The 24,486-nt window shown below is 43.7% G+C and overlaps 1 protein-coding gene across 35 annotated transcripts in view; it reads right to left on the reverse strand.

Annotated features, from left to right (window-relative positions):
- The window catches only part of heph (polypyrimidine tract-binding protein 1 heph), a 327,260-nt gene that overhangs the window by 74,033 nt on the left and 228,741 nt on the right, over nucleotides 1–24,486 (reverse strand). For 2 of the 35 annotated variants that reach the window (XM_086986955.1, XM_086986956.1), the window contains exon 2: nucleotides 12,281–12,334. The exons of 32 other annotated variants lie outside the window; for them this stretch is intronic. In XM_086986955.1, coding sequence (XP_086843081.1) covers nucleotides 12,281–12,283 — 3 coding nt within the window. In that variant the 5' untranslated portion in view covers nucleotides 12,284–12,334. Of the gene's footprint in view, nucleotides 1–4; nucleotides 2,836–12,280; nucleotides 12,335–24,486 lie in introns of those variants that run through there. One more of the 35 variants, XM_022801808.2, reaches the window with a different exon arrangement.

Below are 24,486 nucleotides of genomic sequence, written 5' to 3' on the forward strand. Positions count from 1 at the left end.
TTACCAGAGTCATGATGGCTGTTTTTTGTTGAAATTACTGCCGTGACCGTTTCAGAAACAGTTGTACAAGTTGCAGTGCTTCTTTCTAGCGACAGTATTACTGGATTGGACCAGTGTCGGGGGTGAAGTAGTCCACAGGTAATAGATAAAGTAACTTAATGGCAATTGTGCAATATTGGAACAGCGTAGTTTATGACTGAGGAAATACCCTCACAGGAGTCTCTTTCTGTACCGAATCTATATCGCTTGAACGAAGCTGAAGAATAAACGTGGGTTTGTGTTGTTGTTGCCGTCGTTGCTGTTATTATAATTGAATGCCAGATACCTGATCCTTGATCCTCGGATTTCCGAAAACAACAGCTTCTTTTATACACAGACACTTGAACTGACACCTTTTGACTGATCAGACAGCCAGGACACAGAATTAAAAATCAAAACTGTTATTCACAAAGCGCACTCTCAATACTTTTTGATCCGCTCGTTCTTTCGTTGATCCTCCGTCGAAAATCAGACGAATTTCTGAATTATCCGGCGACTCCGCGAGCCAAACGCCTATCGTCTGTTCTGTGTGTGTTACTACGACGATATCAGCGGGCCGAATACGGCTAGCGCCATAGCACAACAATAAGCAGTCGCTGCCAGTGTTCCACTTGACGTCCACTTTACCCCGGGCTTAGTCGAAGATTTTGAAGGCTGAAGTGCACCGCTAAAGACACTGGGGGGGGGGGGGAAGTATTCAAACGGTGGTTCTACCGCAACGTGGCGTTGTTGTCGCGTTACCGTATAATAGTTTGCGGCGTTTACCGAAGTATTCGCTTTTCGCCGTTGCTGCTGCTGCTGCTGCTGCTGAAGTTGCTTCGTCGGCTGGTGCGGGGTAGACACTATTTACGCGGCGTCTCTCTACCTTTACGACGACGGCTGTGATGATGACGACAACAGTCGTACTGTTTACTGGTCGTATGGTGCAACGCACGCCCAAACCACTGAATTAGATATAAAAACCTAGCACGTGCGGTGCCACTGCAGTAGCTATAGTAGACGCAATATTAGCTGTTCTAGTAATCGTAGAACGCTTATTGGCCTTTATCTGTTCGGTCCGTCGACCCGACGCCTTCAGGTGGGGTGTTCAGTCGGGTGGTGATTTTTTGTCGCGGCGTTGTTTTCGCGTATCTGTCTGTATCCCCCTGTGTGGGTATCTGTATGTCTTCGAACGTGTGTGCCTAGGGGGTGCTGTATGTGAAACACGCGTAGCCTAGAAGGTGGTTGACGGTGAAACTTCTGTTGTAGCAAAACTCCGGCATAGGTCGATGAATGGATGACTTCGCTGACCAGCGGCAGGAGAAATCGCGGCGTCGTAGCAGTGACGATCACGAAGAAGACGATGATAACAACGAGGCTGTTAGTCGCTGGGCCTTCGGAGACGCTGCTACTATCCGAAGAAGACAACGGCGATCACAACAACTTCAACAAGAACAACAGGAGAAGCAAGGTCCGACACCAGAAAGTGGAGGTCCACTGTGAAACTATCCGAAAGCGCTTGTGTAGACGGCAGGCCAAAAGGCACAGACAGACCCAAAGATTCTGAGGTATCACGTGAACAGAGGCTCTGCTATGCAGTGAATCCGATGTAAGAGGACCGGCTACCCGTGTCAAGAACGGGTGATAATAATAGATTGTAGTAGGGGCTGTATAAAAAGTTATTCAATGCAATAGTTGCACTCGTGAAGAAGTAGCACTTTGCATCGATGTTTTGATTGTGCTCGAACGACAGGTCCGATAGCGTTTATTTAGGCACGTGTTATTGGCTCAAAGTTGTTTATGGAGGTATACTGTACAATAAGATTCATAACAGCGATAGTATAAAATATAGCCAAATCAAATGGTTGGTATCGATCACAAAGATTCGCTTTGTTGATTCAACAACGAGGAATGAAGTTCCAGCCGGTCTTGCAAAGAAGTTAGACCCGTACTAGAAAAAAGCTTTAAAGTAACTTCCTCCACACAACTATCCAGAGCGTTGAATTAGTCGCTTCACGTTTATCGTTGTTCGTCCCAACTTTCCGAAATCAGCCTTTCACCTGTGGCAAGAGCGCTCGATTCAATTGAAACCGACGCACGCCTGGAATAGCGCTTGTTGCTTCTAATAACAATACGACGACCACCACGACGACAGTAACAATTCCGAGGTGAACTTCGCAGCCGGGAAATTGCGAAATATAATATTAACTAAAAATTACTACTATTGAACAAGGTACACACGCACTCGCAGAGAAACTACACTGACGTAATGAGCTGTTTCAAACTGTTCTTCGCTGATCCATACGACATCTGACAATTAGTTGCTGATTGTTCAATTAATTTTCCAAAAGCCACAATCGAAAACTCAACACATTTGCGTTGACAAAACACTTGTTAACTTCCACCGTACGCTACACGATCACAAACTATGCTTGAAATAGGCTGCGCGTAGCTTTTGTTGTTATTGTTGCTTCTAACCACAGATTCGTGTGTTTGTTTCACTAGTCGTAGTTCTTGTTCGTTTTATCGCGTCCTTGATGGATCTGTCGGTACCGGTGTATACGTGTGTGCGCTTGCTATCATTCGTATTATGATTTTTTTTTATATAGAAAATGGTATACAGTGTAGTAACGTAAGACAGTGCAGCAGTAGTTATTAATAGGAGAACTATAGCGATTAGAGTAGTAGCAGATGCAGTAATAGAGACACACAACAGACACGAGCACAGCACAGTCTGGTCCCGCGAACAGCAGCAGCAGCAGCAGTTACAGTCAGGGAGTGAGTGAGCGAGCGGAGCGGAGGCCAGAATGAAATGAATGACCGCGCAATCGACCAGTGAACAGCAGCAGCAGCAGCAGCAGCAGCCCTCACTGGCAGTCCGATCGGCCGGCCGCTTGCTCACCCTCAGCCGAGAGTAGCGCCAGCGGCGGCAAATGAAAACCGGTGATGGTGGCGCCGGTAGCAGCAGCAACAGCAGCAGCGACAACAACAACGACGACAGCAGCAGCAGGGGCGGCGGTAATGTTCTCAGCGTTAACACTCAGCGGCCATCACCCCCAGCGGCAGCGGCCGCCGTCGCCGCTGCCGCCGCCGCCGTGGCGCTCCGAGCCAATAGCGAGCAGTCAGCAGCAGACGAGCAACGCTGGCAGAAGACGGTGGCAGCTGTGGTCACAGCCGAACACACAGGGCCTACACACAACCACCACGATGCCTAAATTGACCCTCTCCAGTTGCAGCTGCTCCCGCATCAGCTCCTACCACCGCCGTTGCTGCTGCGGACACTTGGAGCCGTTCGCCCGCCATCGAATTGGGCCTCTGTGAATGTTTGTCTGTGTGTTGGGAGCTGTACCGCAGAGAGTCTGGCTCTAGGCATCTATTTGTTTCTGTTCCTATTCTATGCGCGTGTGAATGTGTGTACCCGAACAGGCGAGACAGTCAACTGTCCGTCCTGGCGGGCACGCGATAGCGCCTCGTCAGCGTCGCCGCGGCCCGGTGGGAGCCGGGCGAACCCAATTCAGACAGGCCGCGAGCAGCAGCTGAATTAGGCAGAGTATAGCATATAACGGGCGGACAATCGGTGGACCCGACGACGCTAGCCAGCTCGGCGTTTGTCGGTGCAAGATTGAGGCAGCAGTAGTTAGCTAGCTACTTTCTGGGCCAACATTCGCCTGAGCACAGCTCATGTCTTGCCGCTAAAACGGCGTTGAGCGCTGCATTTGGCGGTTTACGTGAATGAATATCCAAAGCGCCATCAGGATAATCCCGTAAAGAGGACCTTTGCTACCGCTCCGTATACAAGGGCGGCGGACTGTAATCAAGAACTTGACAAAGTGACTACAGAAGACCGGACGAGTCAAAAAACCGATGAGTTCGGCGCAGTCATCTAGCAAGCCACCATCTGAGCAGGTTAACCCGCCATGGACGCGATGGCGCGTTGAGGTCAAGACAGGTAGCATGGCGCCTGCTCCAAGAACTCGTGAAATCATCCCAAGTCAGTCTGAGCCGCGTCTTCTTTATGTCATCCTCCCCTATACGCTCTCAGACATTTACCACAGACTCTTGCTCTCTATTTTCTGTTCCATACTCTTCTACGTAAATCCACCTCGAGGGTCATCGCAGACAATTCGCTAGAGCAGAATCAGAGGGTTGATCTGGTTCATCGAAGACGAGAGCAAGGAGGAAGGCGTGAATCGTTAATTGGGCCTTTGTAGGGGTATTGGCAACGCCGTCACCTCCGACGGCGCGCTGCTTTCAGTTTCAGTAGCTGCAAAGCAGTGGCACGGCAGCAGCCAACAGCGACAACTATGGTAAATGGCAAGCACTTGTTGCGCCTGTTCGACGGCCAACCGCAATGGCCGTGGAGAAGGCCAGACGTTTCCGACTACAGACCGCAGCTCGGGGGGGGGGGACTGGCGAGTGCCAAGCAGCAAACTCCAACAGGACTGATAAAAAACAAGAAAGAGGATCAGATCTGAAAATCAAATGACGACAATAAACAATCTGATCATCCAGAAGACGACAAATTGAATGCGACTATAGGTCGAGCTTATAGCACTGTATAAATAGACGAAAACTTGTGTTTGGTCCAGCTTTCACTGTCAAAGTCAGCGTTTTAGGCAGGCAGTAACCCTCCTTTAGATGCATCACATACTATTTGCGGATACGAAAATCAATTTTATATATCAAAAATTATTTTGTAAATGTTTTCACATGCACAGCGAGTATGGCCGACGAGCAGGAAGTGGGTGCTTTACAATTTTGCTCACAACCCAACTGTATTTGGTAGTCAATGCGCTAACAGAAGCACACCGAATGAACCGGACTGGCCAGTCAGAAACTGATGACCTCATCAATTTCGATAGACGAATGCCCACCCACGCAACCCACGACCCATTTTATGATCGCCCCCTATGTCCCTGTCTTCGTTCTGCAGCCTGCCTTACTTATATTTTCGTCATCCAGCTCAATATGGAAACGACGCCGGTTTTACTATCAACAATAGTACCGCGCTAGGTCTACCCTTTCGTTTTTGTTCACGTATACATACATCCCTTTGAACGCTCGTGTCGTTGTGTCAGTAATGTAAACCAATCAAATACCAAACAGCTTTACAGGGCTAGCCGAACGGCGGAAGGAGACAACTCACTTTCTGATTTCTCGAAATGTTGGAGTTCCGCAGCTAGGCCAAGAATCGCCCTCCTGCTATCGCTCTTCTATCAAACGCCTCTCTTGTCAGCGCGGTTCTGTGATGCCTATGTAGGAGTTCAACATAGTACAAGATCATGGCGCAACAAATCTAACCGCCAGATAACCCTGCATGCCGCAACCCTTAACGTAAATACTCAAAGGTACCTTCGCTACGAGTTGCTGATGCAGGTCTGACTCCGACACAGTAGCGATGCTGACCAGAAAAAGGAAATCGTTGAGTATCCTCCCCAATCAGCCATCAGCATTGCTGCCGCTAATAGAAGCAGCCTATAGCAGCACGAAGCTTTGTATATGTATGCATTACTCGAATCGACCATAACTCGACAACATGAACCAAAAACGACGTAAAACGGCGGGGTGTTACTAGGCAGCGGGTTAGTATCTGCTGCCTTACCAGCAAAAGCAACTCCTTCTTTGGAACGAACTATCTAGCAGTGGACGATAGCTCGACCATCGATTTCTTCTGAACGAGCCCAAGCCACCGTCCGTAGAACGATTAGAGTAATGCAAACAGGAACCGTATACAAAACCGGCGTGCTTAATCTAAACATATCTAAAATACACTATCACCAGCGGTATGAATATTAAACCACACGAACGCCAGACAGAAAGCAAGTAAACTGGCTTCGTTTTCCCTGTGCATGACTCTATCTCATGCTTGTTGATTCGCTGGGTCCCTTGATTCGACGGCTTGCTGCTTCTTCTGATCCTTTTGATAGCGAGCTACTCCGGATTTTTTAACTCTTTTTTTTTAAAGTTAAAGGTTGGCCTTGCGGCAGAACTAAATCGGTCCTGGACTACGGCAGGCCACCGCGTCGGAATGTGTGGCTGATGCTGATACCGCCCTTTCCAGGACACGGTCATTACGGCATCGTTTGTTAGCTCATTTGTTGATTTAGCTTCGTTGTTGTTACTTCGTACAAGTAACAAAGGAAATGAAAACATACTCTATCGGTTGCTTTTACCGCTTACCTAACCAGTTTGATTAATAGATGCTTGTTTGTCCTAGACGGCGGCACGTGTGCCTGACGGAACAAGTGTTTCGCGTATTAGACGCCATTTTAGATAACGGCGCTTTGAAAAAGGGAACACAGCAATGAACGAAAACAAACAGAGAACGAGCACCTCAAAATAATTTCAAAAGGTTGCATTCTTTACGAGATTTGCATACACGTTCGTTTTCCTACCAATACTCTTATGACGTTTGTTGTTGTTTAAGGTGGGACTGAGTCCTGAAAGTAGCCGGAGGTTTGTTCGCTGTCGTTCGTCTACGTTTTTATCGTTACACGGAACGGGAAAGCACAACAACCAGCAGCACAAAATACGTAGGGAGGCAATCACTAAACGACAAGGAAAGCAGCGAAATCTTTTCTTGCCCCAACCACATCCCTCACCTCCGGCCTGATTTTGAGTAGTCCCGTTATCGCTCCTGTTATTAAGATCTGCGTCGGTCTTTGTCAGGTCCAGATCAGTAGGTTGCTAACTGGAATAGATTCTTGAAAAGACAAAGAACCCAACGACTTTGTGCCCTCTTGACGCTTTCTTGCAAAGTATTTTCCTTTTAGTTCGTCTTTCCAAGCGTACTCTCTAATACCTTGCGACAGAAAGAAGCAAAATAGACCTTGGACTCAGCCAAAACAGGTTAGTTCAGCTTGGTCTGAACGCGTTCTCATCGTCAGATCGACTCTTTACGAAGCAGGCGCATCCCATCCCACACTTTTCATTCATTTCAACCCGCCGTGGTGATATCGTAGTTTACGCACGACGTACTTGTCGTATAAAACTCTTTCACCCACGGCGCGAAACGGTTATTTCCCTCTGGCGAAACGGTCTCACACTGAGAAAGATTTGTACCTTCGCGGATGGCCGCCTTCAGTGAACGATCCATTGCTCTTTGATAACACGAGCTTGGAGCTGAACTCAGCACAGCGTCAGTAAGAGCATCTTTTTCACACAGATACACAAACAACAGGGCTAGTAGCGAGCTCACTCCCTCTGTTCGTAGTAATCGTACACCGTACCCGACGACTATACAACGGATAGCGCTCCTTACCAACTAAAGGGTCCGTGCGAATCAACTAACATAAATAAGGTTCCGTCAAATAGTGTTTAATAATAGCGGCTGCGGCGGTAGATACAGGTTGGGCTGGATGCTGTGCTTTATCCAGAGTTACGTATACACTTCTGTGTCCTCTCAGATACTCGTTGATACTGAACAGCTGGCACTTGACAGCCGACGCCGTAAAGATTTTAGCCCTTGGATTCAAAGAGGCCTATGGTCTAATAATCGAAAATATTCTTAACTGTTCTAAGTTCTCTTATGCCAAGACCGGCTCATCTTCTTCCGTGGAATAATACGCAAGTGCATTTAGGCTATGATGCGGGCAATAAGTCAGCAGAGGAGGCACTAACTGTCTTTCTGTGTAACGGCGTTTGGAAGTAACTGTCACAAACCTGCACAAATGCACTCGTACTTAATAGTGATAACAAATATTTTTCTACTCATATATAAAGAATAGGAAACGAAAAATGACTCCTCCTGCCATAGATAAAATCCAAAGTGGACCAATTTTCCGTAGATCCTAGTCTTCGTTAACCTAATATTATACTTTTCTCTTTACTTAACGGTCTAGAGAGCCTGACCACCCTTGACAACCAAGTAGTGGTCACCCGTCCAAACGGTGCCCAGAAATGGGAAATATTTGATACCCGTTTCACGGCCGCATACCGACAGCTTTGTACAGAAAGCTGTTTATAGCTAATAGCTGAATAACGCTGATCTCCTTTACGATCCCGAAGGTTTTATTCGACCCTGTTTTGCTATTTGGATCTGCTAGGTTTCCTAGTCCTCGTCTCGGAGCCCATTCGTGCAAGTTTTGTGGGCTTTTAAAATAATAAACTGAGGAGGCAAACAAGATGAGGCTCCCGAGTTTCATACCAACTAAAACAGGAGAAGGCATTCAGCGGCAAGCAAAACTTGAGAAAAAATCAGTTGTAGATCATGAGGTGCGCTTTCCTGCCAACAGTACCGCGTCGGCGCTCATGGTTTAAAATGTGTTCCACCTTGGTAGTGGAAAGGCAAGCGATTAACCATTACCATAGGAATTATCTTATGGGGATGTTCCAATAACGGCTTAACTTTACCGTTTGCGTTTATTTAAGGAAACCTTTAATTAGATTCTGGATTCAATGACACTTTAAAGAATCCTGTGTTTCCGAAGGCGAAGGACACTTGGTGGCCCTATATACAGCTATCGATTTCAAGCACACAATAAACATGGTGGCTAAGTATTACGAGAGGTTAATCTCATTCAATTGATAGTCTTTAAAAAATATCATAAAGGATTAATTGCTCAACTTTACCCGGATCTCATTCAGCCTCCTGGATTTTAATATCCATTATTTTGTACGGATTTAAAAGTGGGTTGAGTGCGGAATACCTGTAAAGGCAGCAATTTTTTCGTTTTTCCCGTTTTGTAAAATCGACTCATTTCTAAATCTCTGTACTGCATACATCCAGCTTATAACAGCTCAGAATGAATGAGGTTCCAAGGATATATGCCTGTACCTCTGTAATTCAGCAGTGTTTCCACATGTGGGTGTATCCGTCCAACCACCGATTCATGTCCTTGAATACGCCTTGATCTAGTTAAACAATTGCGTCCAGAAGACAGCGCTTTTTCAAAAGCCGGTAAGCTGATTGATAATTTAGCGCCATTGCCCCTAGACCGGATCTGCGACGTACACAACGTTTGTTGCCTGGTCTGAACAAATATGCTCACACAGCTCGCTGTGCCTACGCACCGCGCGGAGGTGACCCCTTTCGCGGGCCGCTCAGATTTCGTACGGGCCGTTCTGTGTAACCTACTAATGTAATCTGCGTTACGCCAACATTTCGTTTAGACATTACCGATTGCACAAGACTCAATACCATCCGCTGATACAATCGTTCCTTTCCACACTAGATATCGCTGTGTAGTCAGCTCCAATCGAGTGTAGTGGACTTCAAAAAATCGCGTAGGGAGTCTGCGTGGCTCTGTAACAAAAGGAAAAGCCAAACGAAGGATAGATCAAGCGCCACCAAACGACTAACCAGCCGATTCCGTACGTTCTTTCGTCGACTGGAACCGACTACTAATAAGTAAAAAAAAAAAACAAGCGAGTACATCTATTAGCTACCTTGCGTTGCCTGTTGAGTATGACAAGGCACATCGGAGTACGGAGGAAAATACTCTTACTACTAACTACCTGAACAATCCCTTGACGACTATAGGGCGCTCGCGGTGTAGGCGATCTGATTAGGAATAGACGTAACAAGACAAGGGCAGTGGCCGTGTCGACGTGGACAGGTCGATTCACAGACCAATCCCCTGGGATCTAATACAGTTGCTGGCTGGACTATTAGTTTGTGAGACAATCTACAACGCGCTCGTGTGAGTTTACTATTCAGGCATTGAGATAATTAGAGGAGTGCGGATCCACTACGAACAGACGAAGCGAGGACAGAATGAAGCCGGGGTTTGAAAAAGTCCACGACGCTTACGCTTGGGGATTCAGGGGGGACAAATCTAAGTAGATCGTATTTCGATCGTCTTGTTCAGTCAGGGAATTACGAGCTAACGAAAGCCCGGCCAAATGTAACGAGAACGACGGACCGCCCCAACAAACAGCAAGTTCAACTGATAGCTATAGCTGCCAGATTGAGCAGCTTACAAGGGCTTGTGGGGGTGCAAGTTAAGAATGGATATGATGGCAGCAGAATTGCAAATAGGGATCGACTGCACGCGACGTCATTTAACATCGATGACGTCGGTGGGAGAACAAGGGAATAATTGAGCGACAAGTCGCTAACCCCATTTGCCTGCTAATTTAGAATGGCTTTCAATCTTCTTCACTTATACGCCGTGCAGAGGCAGCTCAGAGACCAAGTAGCTCTTAAAAGGATAAAAACAGGCTCAAACTACTGCGTCTATGCGACTTGGATGCGAAGTTCAACTCGCGAATCACAATTTCTGCATTTTGCCGACGTTCTACGTTTGTACCTCATATAAGGATCTCGACGTCTGTTTATCTCGCAGAAGATAGATAGTATATATTGGTCATTCTAAGGAGCAGGCGTGTAATACGGAAAGTAATATAATATACGGGCAAGTGAAAAATATTTCCTTGGCATATAATGAAGCTCTTATTACTTGCATACCAAACCATGCGGCTCACGAATTAACTAACATCCCGATAAAGCGCAGACGCAAATAATATATTTACCAAGTTATACAGGTATCTCATAATCTAAATCAATTTTAAATTGAACGAAGCTTAACGAAGTAAGTACATAATAGAACCAGCAACAAGTGTCTTGTACTATCTGACAGCACCCTAACTGATAGAGGGTTGTAGAACAATAATGGATTTCGTGCTCAGGCGAATAGATAGTCGTATATAGGAAATAACGTATATATACATATATATATATATATATATATATATATATATATATATATACGTTATATGTATATATATATATATATATATATATGTATATATACGTTATTTCCTATATACGACTATCTATTCGCCTGAGCACGAAATCCATTATTGTTCTACAACCCTCTATCAGTTAGGGTGCTGTCAGATAGTACAAGACACTTGTTGCTGGTTCTATTATGTACTTACTTCGTATATATATATATATATATATATATATATATATATATATATATATACAGAGGTCTGGATAAATAGGGACTAATTTCGGTAAACATAGTATGCACAGAAATAATATAATAAATTATTTAATAAATAATACACTTTTAATACTAAACAAAAGCCAGCTATTATTGTCTATTGTGTTTACGCCAAGCGCACTACATTTTAGCCTTTGACATTTTTAACACTTTAGCCTGCTTAGAATCGACCGGTTTACGCTGTTGCTGGTCTATACGAAACTAATTAACTTTTTTTTTCTAAAAAATCTAAAGGGGTATATAAACCTATATCTTATGCCAACGCAGAACATTCGTTAAAAAAGAAATAACTTTAAGGGGCCGCGAAGTATTTAAGACGGTGTGGTGCCTCACTTTCAAATATAAGGGCTAGTTTCTGGCGACGCGCATATCGCAAACTTTATGAAGAGCTTAGGTTCACTTCTTACGGCACTAAAATCCAACAGATATTTTTTAAAGACGCGAAAGCCAATACGCTTTCTCACCGCTCTACTATATAAAGCAATTTTCGCCATAAGCCACCCTGCCAGTTTATATCGACCGTATATATATATATATATATATATATATTCGTTTTTTTGCGGCGTCAATTACCCAAATGCACGATGATTACCGAAGCTTTTTAGGAAATTGGAGGATTGGCCTTAATAAAATTCTGTATGGATGAATGACAATAATGGAGATAGCTATACGTGTGTGCTTGTCACCTGTTTGCTCTTGGCAACGAAGGCGCTTACTGGGATTCTCAGTCGTTCTGCTGGTGGACAAGTTCGGGGAACTACCTCGAACCGAACATGCTAGGTGATCGATTCGTTTAGTCGGTGACTACAAGCTTGTCCACTATGCGCACAAAAAAAGTGGCCCATGTGCCCAGGGGGGGCATATGTGAAGCAACCACCTGAACACGGGGCGCAGCCACCCCTCTCAAACCCTCCGGCAAAAACACGATCACCGTTAGTAGTATCGATGACTCGATATGTTACTGTCCACTACTACTAAAGGGCAACTGACAGATGTATTCTCCAAACTGTTATTGGATTTCAAATTGCGTAAGAAAATATACGGGATTTGTAAACATACAACTATCGCATTTATTGAGTTTTTCATAGGACAAGTACGCACGAATATATTTACCAAGTATTCACGCGTAATTAATCGTAAACTTTCCGGCATAGTTTACAGCTGAAAGAATGATTACCGTGGGGGCATTTTGAGTACACGTTGTCGAACAACTGTTCTCCAAAATAAAAAAAAAAACATATATTCAGAGATGGAACGCAATCATATCTACACTACGAAAGGCGAAAACACGACACAATTGTGAGACTTGCCATAACCGATGTGTGACATTATGACCAATTCCAGCCATTTTGTTGTACACTCACCTGCAGAATAGAAAAGACAAAACGATTAATTTTCCTTAACAATTAATAGACTCGGTTCGTTTTAAATTAACAAAAAAAAACTTCACATTAGGAACAACGTATGGATTGAACTCGGACTAAAACATAAACAATGCTTTGGTCTGAGTTTCCTTAATCGACGCTCTAAATAACAGTTATTGTTGCTTCTTATAACGTATTATTGGATCAAACTGAAAGATGACGAAACGACCTTTATTCTATCCTTTGCCACAATCCCGTAAGTGACCTCCAGTAGTCAGTGGAGGTAACGAACCAGACCTAATTGAAGTTCCTACTAACATCACTGGCGTCTAATGTACAAACCCCTTAGGTATAGACCATTCAGTACGCTCTACTCTACGTTAGGCTATTGGAACCACTGAATTTTCCGGCTTATGGTTTTCCGCCGACCTTAGTAGTGTTTGACAATTGATGAAAACCGTGTCGGTGAAGTTTGTGCCCATCAACGACTCTTGGAAGAAGCTTTTCCTTTTCTCTAGAGTTCTCCCGCCCTTAGACAAATCGTTGACAGCAAAATACGATATTCAGATCTTAGGGATGATCGTTCAGTTGACTACTGCGCTCAATGATCCCCTATATATCGATTCTACTTGTTTAGAATTTGTCAGACACCTTTTCTAAAAGCTATCTTGGTTGTGTTCATTTTGTTTCGATCTCTATTGCCTGCGATGAAAGCTGAATATAATTTGGGCCCTTGCCTCAACCCGAATATCTCCAGCTTCCGATTACATATACAGGTGGACAACCATCACGGCAGTCGCTTCGGGTAGACGGTGCCTCACGGAGTCGCCGCTTAAAGGACGACGGACGGTATCTTGGGCCTTAACTGAACTGCCGACTGCCGCTCCCGCTGTGACGTGGCTAGTTAGCTTAGACTTTGATAAGTCTACTCCACCAAATTGTGAACTGTTTACTAAGGGCGTGGTACACAGCTAGAGACTGTACAGTAAGGGATTTATTCGCGGCCATAGAGAGACAGAAGGTAGAGTGCTAAGTGAAAGGTTTGTCCAAAGGAGGAAATCACCCGGTAACGTTAAAGCTTCTGCTTAGGAATGATGTAGCAGCAGCAGCAACGGAAATACTAAGGTTAAACATGGACGACGGACAAGTCAACATTAGTGGGCTTCATCCAGGGTTAGCCAGGATATGATCGGGTTATCATGTAAATAAAGAAAGAACAGGAAGAAGACTTCTTTCGACTGGGTTCTTCCATGGACGTTTATGTAATAGGCGTTTTCTTCAGGGTTAATTGTTTATCCGTATTCTACATCAACAACACGGTTTGGTTTAGTAATCTAAATTTGTTTTGATAATGGCCTATTGTATTAACAGAGTTTTGTGAATAAAGTATCTTCGGAGCCCTAATAATTCCGCCACCGCTTTAATTTCACATGACGCAGTCGTTCGCCGTGATATTCATTTGTGTCTTATCACCGTATAACGGAACTGTACGCGCAAGAGTGACCATGGCAGGAACCACTGCAAGATGCACAACAAGACGCACGAACCCATAACTACTTTGAAAGGAGACCTGAGGACGAAAAACGCAATATTGGAATAATGTGCCATGGGAATACAAGCGACATGATAACCGAAACGTAATGAAGACTCAAGCAATATCAAGAAATAAGAATACAAACAGTTGAATAAACCCAACACGAAAAGACCCCGATACTCTATTTTGGCGTATCACTATACTGTGTATAACTATATATTAGATATAGCAGCACGTAATAATATTGGTGGACAAGCAGACGTTTGGGTCTGCTTGTCCACCAATACTATTACAACTTCCACCAAAATAATAGAAGACCTTTTTTATCCAGGCTTTTGTCCCAGGTTGCCAAGGATTTAAACCAGCAGCAAGTTCCGGCGCCGAATGTTCCTCTTACTACTGATAGCAGTCAAGCTACTTCGGTTTCTTCTTTTCTCCCCCTCTTTCTTTTTCGTCTGTGTTCTAAAGCCCTGTTGAATACTGCAATAGGAACTGGCATGGAAAGAGATCGCAGCGTTATACGGATAATTTTCATAACGATACCGCTGTTCGGGACAAATGAACGAGAAAATCGCATAGTTCGCTAGCGGCCGCAGCGTGTGCGTGAGCCTGAATGAATACCCTGATCTTCATGTACTCGCTTACAGGGTAGGATGCGAGGCAAGCCGCAACAGACCAAAATATTCGAAGAAGGAGCTGTACGTGATTGTAATATAGGCACGGAAACGGTGTTCGCGTAGCGTCTAAACTTATAGCTGACATTGGACTCCTGTTGTACCCAATTAAGCATTGTTGATGTCAATACGCCCTAGACCAGACACCTCAACATCCATTTGATCACAGCCTCGCCCAATACACGCTCGATGTCGTACTTTGTTCTTGTTCATTGACGATAGAAACACTCCTATAGCAGCGTCCACCATTCCTTCGCGCTTCATCCTGGCTCACCCCTTAATAGGATTCGCCACGACGCCCTGTCCGTCAAAGTTGGCAGACTCGACGCCGTGACTCGGACCAGCGCAAGGACTGACCGCAGTAAGAAAGCATCAAGAGAAATGGACTAGCCCGAAAGCTCGTTGGCTTACTAATTGCTTGTTATGCAACATGCAACAACCCACAAACGTTCTCTTTCCTGCGCCATATAGTTGATGGAGGTTGTGTGATGGAATTTACATCAACCAACCGTACAGTTGCCTCCTCACATGATGCGCACACATTGAACGGTATGTAACCGCGCTTAGTAACGAGGGCCGGTGAGGCCCTGACGTAAAAACATTAGTGTGCTTTGCCGTGCTTTACATGCATCCCATGCACTTTTATGTCGTCTAGCTGGGAATGACGAGCAGGATTAACGAGGAGACAGATGGCTGAAAAAAGAAAGCTTGCAGTTGTGTATCTACTAGTATCATATGAACACGACGCTTATTGCTCACATTTTTGACGCTTCGAATGTGGAGAACTGGTTTTCCCACATGGGGTAACTATATAATGCTGTATGTGTGATGTAAAAGGACGAAGGTAAGGGGTTTCCATAAACCACTATTACAATAGGTCTTATTAGAATTCTGTGGTTGTTACAGTTGCCCGGGGTTCAGGTGTTCTGGTCATAGGAGCATAAGGGGGCCGGCTCATATGCAACATACCCCTAAAAGGCGTCCGAGCTTTATGCTAATGTAGAACATAGTATTGACGTAAATAGAATTAGCGCTGTATTGTAGAAATTGTTTAGTGCTACGGTCGGCTATCTCTGCAATACACAATGTGTAATAAATGGGCGCATCCCTTTAATGTTGTATATATTTGAATGGCCGACACTGTCGTCCGAGTTTGCACGCCTCCACCATATCGTATAGCTTCTGTTACTTGTAATAGTTTTTTGATAATTGATGGTTCGGTGGATTATCAGAAAGAGTTTATTTTTCTGTGTAGACTGCAACAGACCCAATATCTAAGGCAATATGTTTCTTCTTTCTTCAGCGGCGTACGGTACTGTAATCGGCTGTTAGAGAGTAATCTGCAATTCAGTCAAGGCCCTACTTCTGCCGTTACAGCAGCAGCAACGGCAACATCAGCAGCGGACGGCAGCGGAAGATTCACAACGCAGGAACACGCCCGCTATTGGTTTACTCGATTCGCAACTCCATGCGAATATAGGAACTGTCAACTGGCCTTTAGCCAACGTGGAACGACCAACAGTCACGAACAGGTCTTCACGGGTACTACCATCCACCTCAGATAGCCTGCTTAGCTCGAGCATGAACCTTTCAGTGCAGGGTAAACATTTCTTTAATTGTTTACCCAGCGCCACAGAGTCTGCTTATGGGGTGGGCATTGGTAGGCAGTTATAAACTGTGTGACCCAAGTCAGACGTTGGTTCCCTGTTGGCTAGCCAAAACTAGTGACTGCCTTTTACCACACTAGCTTGCGTACTGTTTGACGGCGGCAGCTTCGCAGTCATAGGTGTATATATAATTACAGGCATGCCCATACGCGACCCTATAGAACCCACTTAGCTAAGTAACTCAGCAGACAACCACTGGGTAAAGCTATAACCCACTCATTTATACAACTAAATGGATGTGCCTATATTCGCATATAACGGGCTTATAACGATGGCGGTCAATCACCGGGCGGGCGGTGCGCTTCAAGAAAGAGCGTCACGACGTTGGCGTTTCGACGATACGACGCCTTTACCGTTACAGCGGCTGCTGCGAAATACAGCCGGGGGGTCAATGGTGCCGCACGTCGATAGCGATTGATAAAAGTAGATAATTTTCCAAAAGTTAATAAAACGTATGCAAATATAGGATATGCTTCCTTGCACTATTTAACATACTTGTCACTTATGCGCCATATCACGTTTAAGGCTAAAAACATCGAAGAGATCTGAGTTGTCAGGAAATGGAAACTTCATAACCGCCATAACAATTTTATAGCTCGACAGTTTTCTTCACATAGTCTCGTCTCAAAGATTAACCTTACCGCAGAACATCTACTATATGAGATACAAAGCTACGAGTTCATAAAATGGGTCAGATGTAACAATGTAAGACAGCGACTCATTACTAAAAAAAATAAAACTTACAGTATTCAATTTAGCATTTTTCCAAAAGACCGCATTACACTTTCGTTGCCACAAATGGTGTATGTGTATGTTTATAAATAATACTACATACGTAAACAAGTTGTTAAATGTAGGGGAATATATGGAAGTTTTACTTCCGCCAGCAACATAAAGCCATATAATGTAATAGTAATGCTTATTCCAAATATGGTGTCAAATGCTGGTCAGTTCTGGGCAAATCTGTATTGAAGGGGATCCTACAAGGCGATGCTGGCTTTGTGCATATGACATCGGACAGGAACACCTGCCGAATCAGGTCCGATTTACGGATAGCACTGCACATGGACGGCCGCTACCTGCTTTACAATTCAAAGTGGTAAATAGAGGACCATCCTACTATCCAGAAGAATTTCGTAAACTTGTTCGCCAGCGCCGCGTAATATGAAACGCGTCCTGGATACCAACAAGGCTTATACGTGCTGATAAAAGGCTAAGGAACGGAACTAGGGATGGTGGCAATACGTGCGATACCGAACGACCGTTATTATAGAGCATGGTAGAACAGATGGGGTACGACACGTCCAACGAACAACGCGTCATCGACAAAGCATAGGGAAGCGACAGTATCGGAAAACGGCTGCTGATGATGACAATGCAGTAAAGATATTTCAATAACAGCGGTATTTAAAATTCTCAATGAAAGAATCTCTTCAAGTTTATACGGTGCACCATTTCTTCTATCATACGATTGCTAACTCCAGAGCTACCGTTGAGGCGCCCGCTTTAGTACACATTGCTTCTTTGTAGAACCCCAGATCTCATGGGGAGGCTCGTTAATTGACTCGAAATCGATGCATTGCGGACGGCATCGTTAGCTGCCATCTGTGAACAATCTGTTGAGGATGTAACAATGCACAGGAAGTGCGCTGATTCTTACGTGTAATAACGAAAGCTGTTCGGACCACGGTTCTCCTATCGTTCTGGTGAAATGCTTTAGTTTTGCAATACAGCTAAAATGGCAAGCTGAGGTCTACGAGTTAATAAAAGCGAATCCTTTATCCAGAACCGCGAAAATTTATTAACCACCCCGACCTGATCTAAACGGTTTTTTCTTCGAATTATTTCGGACCTTTATCCCACCCGATTATAAATATCAAATCACTGCAATTGTAACATTGTGTACTGCATGCACCAATCGTTATATTTAGCCGGGTGTGAAGTTTAAAGCAGAGATCATCCAAAAGGCCGGCTATCCTTACACCTCTTATATGGTAGACCTAGCTAACCAAAACTGTCTCTTAGTTCTTTGGTAGATTCACGCTTTTTAAGATTTTCTTAAAAGGCTTCACCTTGATTACTGTTTTTAGTTCTTCAATGCGCCATTGTCAAATGCATTCTTATCAAAACCAGAGAAAAGGACGCTTTCTACTGGGTTGCCAAGTAAACTCGTTTTTCAAGTAGAGACACTTGATCCAAATGGAATGTTCTGATTACGTAAAGTCGGCCAGGCCGACAAACACTAAGGCATGTAATTTTTTCAAAATATTTGTGCATAAACATAGTCAGGCCTTCAAAGCTACGGACATCAATGTCCTGGTGAGACGCTGGCGGAGCAACGACGCTGCAGGACACATTGCTTATGGAGGAGTCCAAGACCCCACTAAAGTCGGCATTTTGTTGAGTGTTCAACGTAACAGGACTAGGAAGTAGGGCACACATAGGAACAGGTTTCGGCTTCGGCGTCGACGCCGCTCCGATGCGAGCTCGTCTGCTTCCTTATTCATGGCCCGTTTGTTGTTACTTGGGGTCGCTCACGGCAAAATTGAATCGTCTTCAACACGCATATAGACAGAAGCTAGTACCCATCTTGTTAACCTATTTTTCGTTCACTGTTTCGGTAATGCCATGTCCGTGAAGTAATGCACCGCCTACAGTCCGACTAAGGTCGCCTATAGACATCGAGTAGAGGAGGATTTGTATTTTAAGTTGAGCTTTCAATGTCAGCCACTTCGTACATGCTATTCTCAGACTTTCTCTGGCTTTTACCACACGTTTTAGCGCGAAGGTAGCGTAGACCTTGTCGGTATCATATCTTTTCACTCTGAAAGGCTCAGCTGACTGTTGCCACCTCACGGGAGAAGTGACAAAGCTTAAACAATTTTCAGTAACCTAATTATCACTATTCTCTACTCTTAACTGTAATTACCGAATACAACAAACCCAGCTATAAATTCAAAATGTCTAAACTGTGCACCTTATATTTATAAATAGAATATAATCACCACGCGATGACACTTTTTATACTCAACTGTAATCAGCGCTTCTAATTTCTAATATTTTTGTTACTTCAATGGTCATTTTAGTGTTTCCAAAATTATATGAACTGCTTTTTCCGTTTGTAGGGTCGCTGCTGTAGCCTAGTTGGTTGCGAGAATTAAGCCGCATAGAAACACCCCATAGATAATATGGAATCATGGAAGAAACCTCTAGCCTTCGCGTAAATTCTTTATGCCATTTGTCGATCTCTCCGGTTTTCACCCCCAGCCTCGAAGTGGATACTCCAGTTTATACATAAACCTGTATTTAGTCTTTATTAGATTTAACCGTTGCGCAAGACGCGCCTCATGCCCCAATATACTCGTTTCTATACTTAGTTTTCTTCCTTCACAACTAGAAGATGGTTACCAAGTTTGCATTTACACCCCGTACCGAGTTCTCATTAGATAGGTCGTGTTTTTTTTACAGGATCGTGAAAAAGCGTCATTACCATTGCTGCGTTAGTAAAAGTGCGGCAAATGAACGATTTATAAAGAGTTGAAACAGGCCGAGAATTCCGTTGGCGTTTCATGACGAGCGCCCAGCATTTAACCTCTATATGTGTGCCTGTCTTGTGGGAACTTCCGAAGAATTGTACGGTCGTTTTGCCTATTTAACTATTATGTTAGGGTCGTACTGGCGACAGCCCAACGTCGCACGGGTTTTCTTCTTCGCCCATTTGACCATGTATCTTTATTCCATTCCATATGCAATTACGGAACCTGACGCGACCCACTGAATATCTATAATCTCAGCTCTTCATGGCTTACCTTGACGTCGTTTGTCCCATAGACAAGTACAATGCCTCAATTCCGTTTTACTTGCAGTTCCACCGTTTCGCTCAAGACGCTGCTGCAGCAGCTCCGTTTAACGAAATGCTTAATAAAAATTTTACCATATTTCATTGACTTCATTCGTGGACGATATTGTGTTTTTGGTCGCGATGCTGTTCGCGAGTTTTGAAACTGCGGGCGATCACAAACAGGCAACAAAAGGTATAGCAATGGGCTTTCGGTGTAGAATTCACAAGCAAGTGCGAAGCCGGATCGCTGTGTTGCCTGCGTTTCTCGCGTAGATGACCGACCTTTTCCATAATTCTGGATCATAACTAAATTCTCGACAATAACGGCCGGGGTTGTCCGTCTGCTAAGCTTTATGTTTGACAAGATTGATCCCTCTATATGGATTTGCGTGTTATAGCATTGTCATGTGTTACGTGCAGATATTGCACGCCAAAACAATAAAAAAGACAAGCAGACCGGCCACTTGACACGCAATGAGACTCAGTGAAAAAAAAAAGTTATGGCTGATACAGTTATTAAATTGGTTTGCTACGTATAGCAGTACTGGACTCTGCGTGCCTCTATCTTGGTACGATTCTATGTGCATACCACCGATTATATGCCTGCAATCTAATATACGATCAGCCAGCCGTTCTTTTTTTTTTTAATGAAATGTCAGGTGCGTATTAAGATATTCCTGAACCGAACATTTCCATTGTCGATAAACACCTCGGTTGATTCTAAAATTTTTTTACCAAATATTCATTCGCTTTAAGCTCATTCGTACCTTAATGTATGCCGTGCTTCCAGGGCTGTTGAGCTACGAACCAATACCTTACGAGTAAAAGTTTCATACACCATTGCCTCGGGACAACAAGAATGGCATTAGAACTCACTTTTCTTCCTACTTTTTTGCCAAGCCTTGCCTGAGGCGCCAATTAACATTCACATGTACACGATGCACACAATTTGTCCGGAAACGCCTTTAAAGCTAATTTCACACAATCTAACCCTGTGTTCATTGTCAACCTTTCACCAACGAAAATGCTTCAACTCAGTGCGTCTCTACGGAGCGGCTTGCGAATACTTGTGTCGAACCCAATCCTCTATCGTAAACTTCATGAAATGGCACAAAACACGAGAGGATCACAAGGAGATCAACCCAGACCTGAAATCCGCGTCTTCGGTTGACTCTATTGGCATATACGTACCCAAACGTTTGTTAACACAAGCAGAAAAACAATACGTCTGAATACATGAATATATATACATCTTAATCGTCGCGCCATAAATACACGCGTCCACCGATGTTCTGTATTTCAAGAGCTTTCGAAGTACAACTGTGTATGGCCGATATACGACCCCTATTCGTGATTGCAGCAGCGATCTCCAAGCCATTCGGCGTCTGCACAATGCATATGTCTCTGTCAAAGTACGTATTTATGCATACACGAGCGATACAAGCGTATACGTTCGCGTCCGATCATTTTCGACACTCGGGACTGTCCGAACTAGCACCTTTCGCCACAATAACGCTTTGTCCGCCCGTGTGGAGCAACGTGAACTAATGACTGAAAAATCAGCCGAACAACTGATTGTTGAAACTTTTTTCTCTCAGAGGATATTATGATTCTTATTATCATTATTGTTATTACTGTATGATATTAAACAGAGACTACCTTACCTACTATCTTTTGAACATTGTTCTCAGTGCTTATTTAGCATCGGCTGCCTACTAAGGGTACGATCTCCTGTAACTCCTGATGCGATTAATTAACGAATCTGCATATTGTATATTTCAGTCGCAATATTCATCACACTATATAATAATTATATATTCACAGGCCAATTTCCAGACATATTGAATTTCTATGCGTTCTCCATATTTGCGCTGGCAGCACAAACAAATGCAAATAATAATAATACTGTCAACCGTTCCGTTGCAGCATTTCCCTCTATAAACAGCTTTTCTAAAAAGATCAGGTCGGCGCTTCACTGCTCGTAATGTATCTGTAACATTTACATTACGGCTGCTGGTAGCTTTTGTACTAGCAACGGATGTGATTCACTATATTACGATGCGCCTTCAATCCACCACTAGAAACACCCTATTACACAGGCAGTGGTGGCGGGAACCTGTGATTAGTTACAAATGCCACTCGGTAGATCCACGGTCGAGAATGTTGTGCCATATAATGGGTTGTAGCTTTTATGGGATTAGTTATTCAGATCAGTTAGCCGAGTAACCTGCTGGCTAGTTGAACACTTGACAAAACCCTCGGATCATAATTCTTTTTGCTGGCCATTATTTATTATTTAATAAACACGTACATTACACATTTTGCTACTCCATTGAATCCCTTCAGATATTTGCTCATCTGGTTTTGATTCGGCTACACGATCATTTCATTTATAGACGAAGTGTTCGATTTGTTATTGCAAATCTGTTCGTATTGTTACATGCGTTAGTTGTATTGGTGTAACTCTAGCATTAAAAAAAAAAAACATTAGTAAGTCTCGACTGTTTGCAGTCATTGCATATGGGCACAAATTACAAATACAATGCACTTGCCCACAGCCACCACTTTTCCAGCAGATCACGCAGATATGACTGGTTCGCTGACAGTCGCGTTTGTGTGCAATAATAAGCAAAGTAACGGTTCCTTGACTGAATTACTAATATATATATATCTGTATACGGTTGACTACTCGTTCGACCATCGTCTTCGTCATCGTCGTGACCGTATAAGCCCCATTGGAATTGCAACGCTGCTACTCCCGTTTTTTTTTCATGTTTGTGAACCATTCGCTGCCATAGAACGTGCTCGTCTGGTGGGACCCTGAACCGAATAGAGCCATTCCTCCATTCCTTCATGCATATCTGCATCAGCCGCTTCTCTTCTCGACCGCACCATATGCCACTGGCCGTGTGTAGTAAGTCGTTTCGTATACACAATCGTAACCAACTCAGGCTATGTAGCCAATCATCCTAGCATAGGCAGGCAATTGTGAGACAGGCCAGCAATCATATCTACAGTAGTTAGGAATTAGAATGATGACATCACGTCTACGACCCATCGTGACGGTACGTGAGCTACCCCCTTTTCCTCGGCGCCGTATCCTCCGCTGCCAATTCCTCTGCAGTTTCATATCAATTAACGAATTCAACCGGTTCTTGCTAAGAAAATGATTTAGATTTCAATTTACGGAAATGCAAGTTTGTACTCATTATAAATGAATCATGTCTCTATCTAATTAGCGTAATGATGAAAACTGAAAGGCGTGAAAAGTCTAGTCAAGAACGAATTTTCATTTGATAGTATACACATGGAAGTAAAGTAGCTGAAGTTATCAACGCTTACTAATTATTTTGCCACTTAAACACTTGGTGTATGAACTCAGTGTTTTAAACCTAGGGAGATGTCAATAGAAAACACTTTCAAGACAATATTTAATTTCTCATCACAGTGTGCCCAAGAAAAAGGTTACTTTAGGTTAGATGTTTCTCTACCTTCTTTTTATTAGGTTTCTGTTATTATGTTTCAACTCATGTCACCACATTACTTCCGTATTGCCATACATGATTTCAGCTTCATATCTCTGACCATTAATTTTCCAGCAACAGTCTGTGTGGAATTTTCACTTATCTCCAACTACGGTACATAATGTCCTCAGACAAAATTGGCCTGTAAAGGGTCTGCTTCTCCATTATGAGGCCATAAACAACACAGTAATTCACAACACACATACACCGATTTGTATTTGACGTTACGATGGCTTAACAGGAGACAAAAAAGCACAACACGAAGACGAGCAAGAAAGTATGCCATGAGAAACTCGTCAACGTTTATCATTTGAAGTCGGTGATTCAAGAAAGGCGCGTATGCTTAGATAATCATATTAATTAGAATATATAAATTCAGATTAATTATACCGTGTAGCCTTGCCTATCTAAGATTCGAAATGCCCCTGCGCAGCTGTGGGAATTTCGCAGTAATATACATAAAACGTGACATTCGAACGGATACAGTGTATCACTTTCAGGACTGCAGAGACCGAAAGCTGCATGCAGTCCTCTTCAGATCGAGTTCTCTACAAGAACGAATCTCGATGACACACGGTTTTAATCGTTGTACGTTGCGAGTGTCCGATGCAAAGCATGTGCTTAAGAGTGTTGTCAGTTAATAAAAAGGTACAATCGTCAAACATGTTTTAGAAATAACAAAATCGAACACATAATACCGTGATTACTTGCTATACTGTGGCAGCAGATCAGTTTACGCTGCGTATACTTGCGTGACAGTAGAACTGCCTCTGTTTTCACTTAATATGTGTTACCTAAACTAAACTAAAAGCCCGTCCATCATATTTTGTGCGGTAAAGAAAGCGAAGCAAACCTACAACATAATAAACCACGTTGACCGCAACCACGCTTGACTACTCCATTGTTCACCAG

This window comes from Varroa destructor, unplaced genomic scaffold (assembly GCF_002443255.2).
Source record: "Varroa destructor unplaced genomic scaffold, Vdes_3.0 BEIS01000004.1, whole genome shotgun sequence".
NCBI classification, from domain to species: Eukaryota; Metazoa; Arthropoda; class Arachnida; order Mesostigmata; family Varroidae; genus Varroa; species Varroa destructor.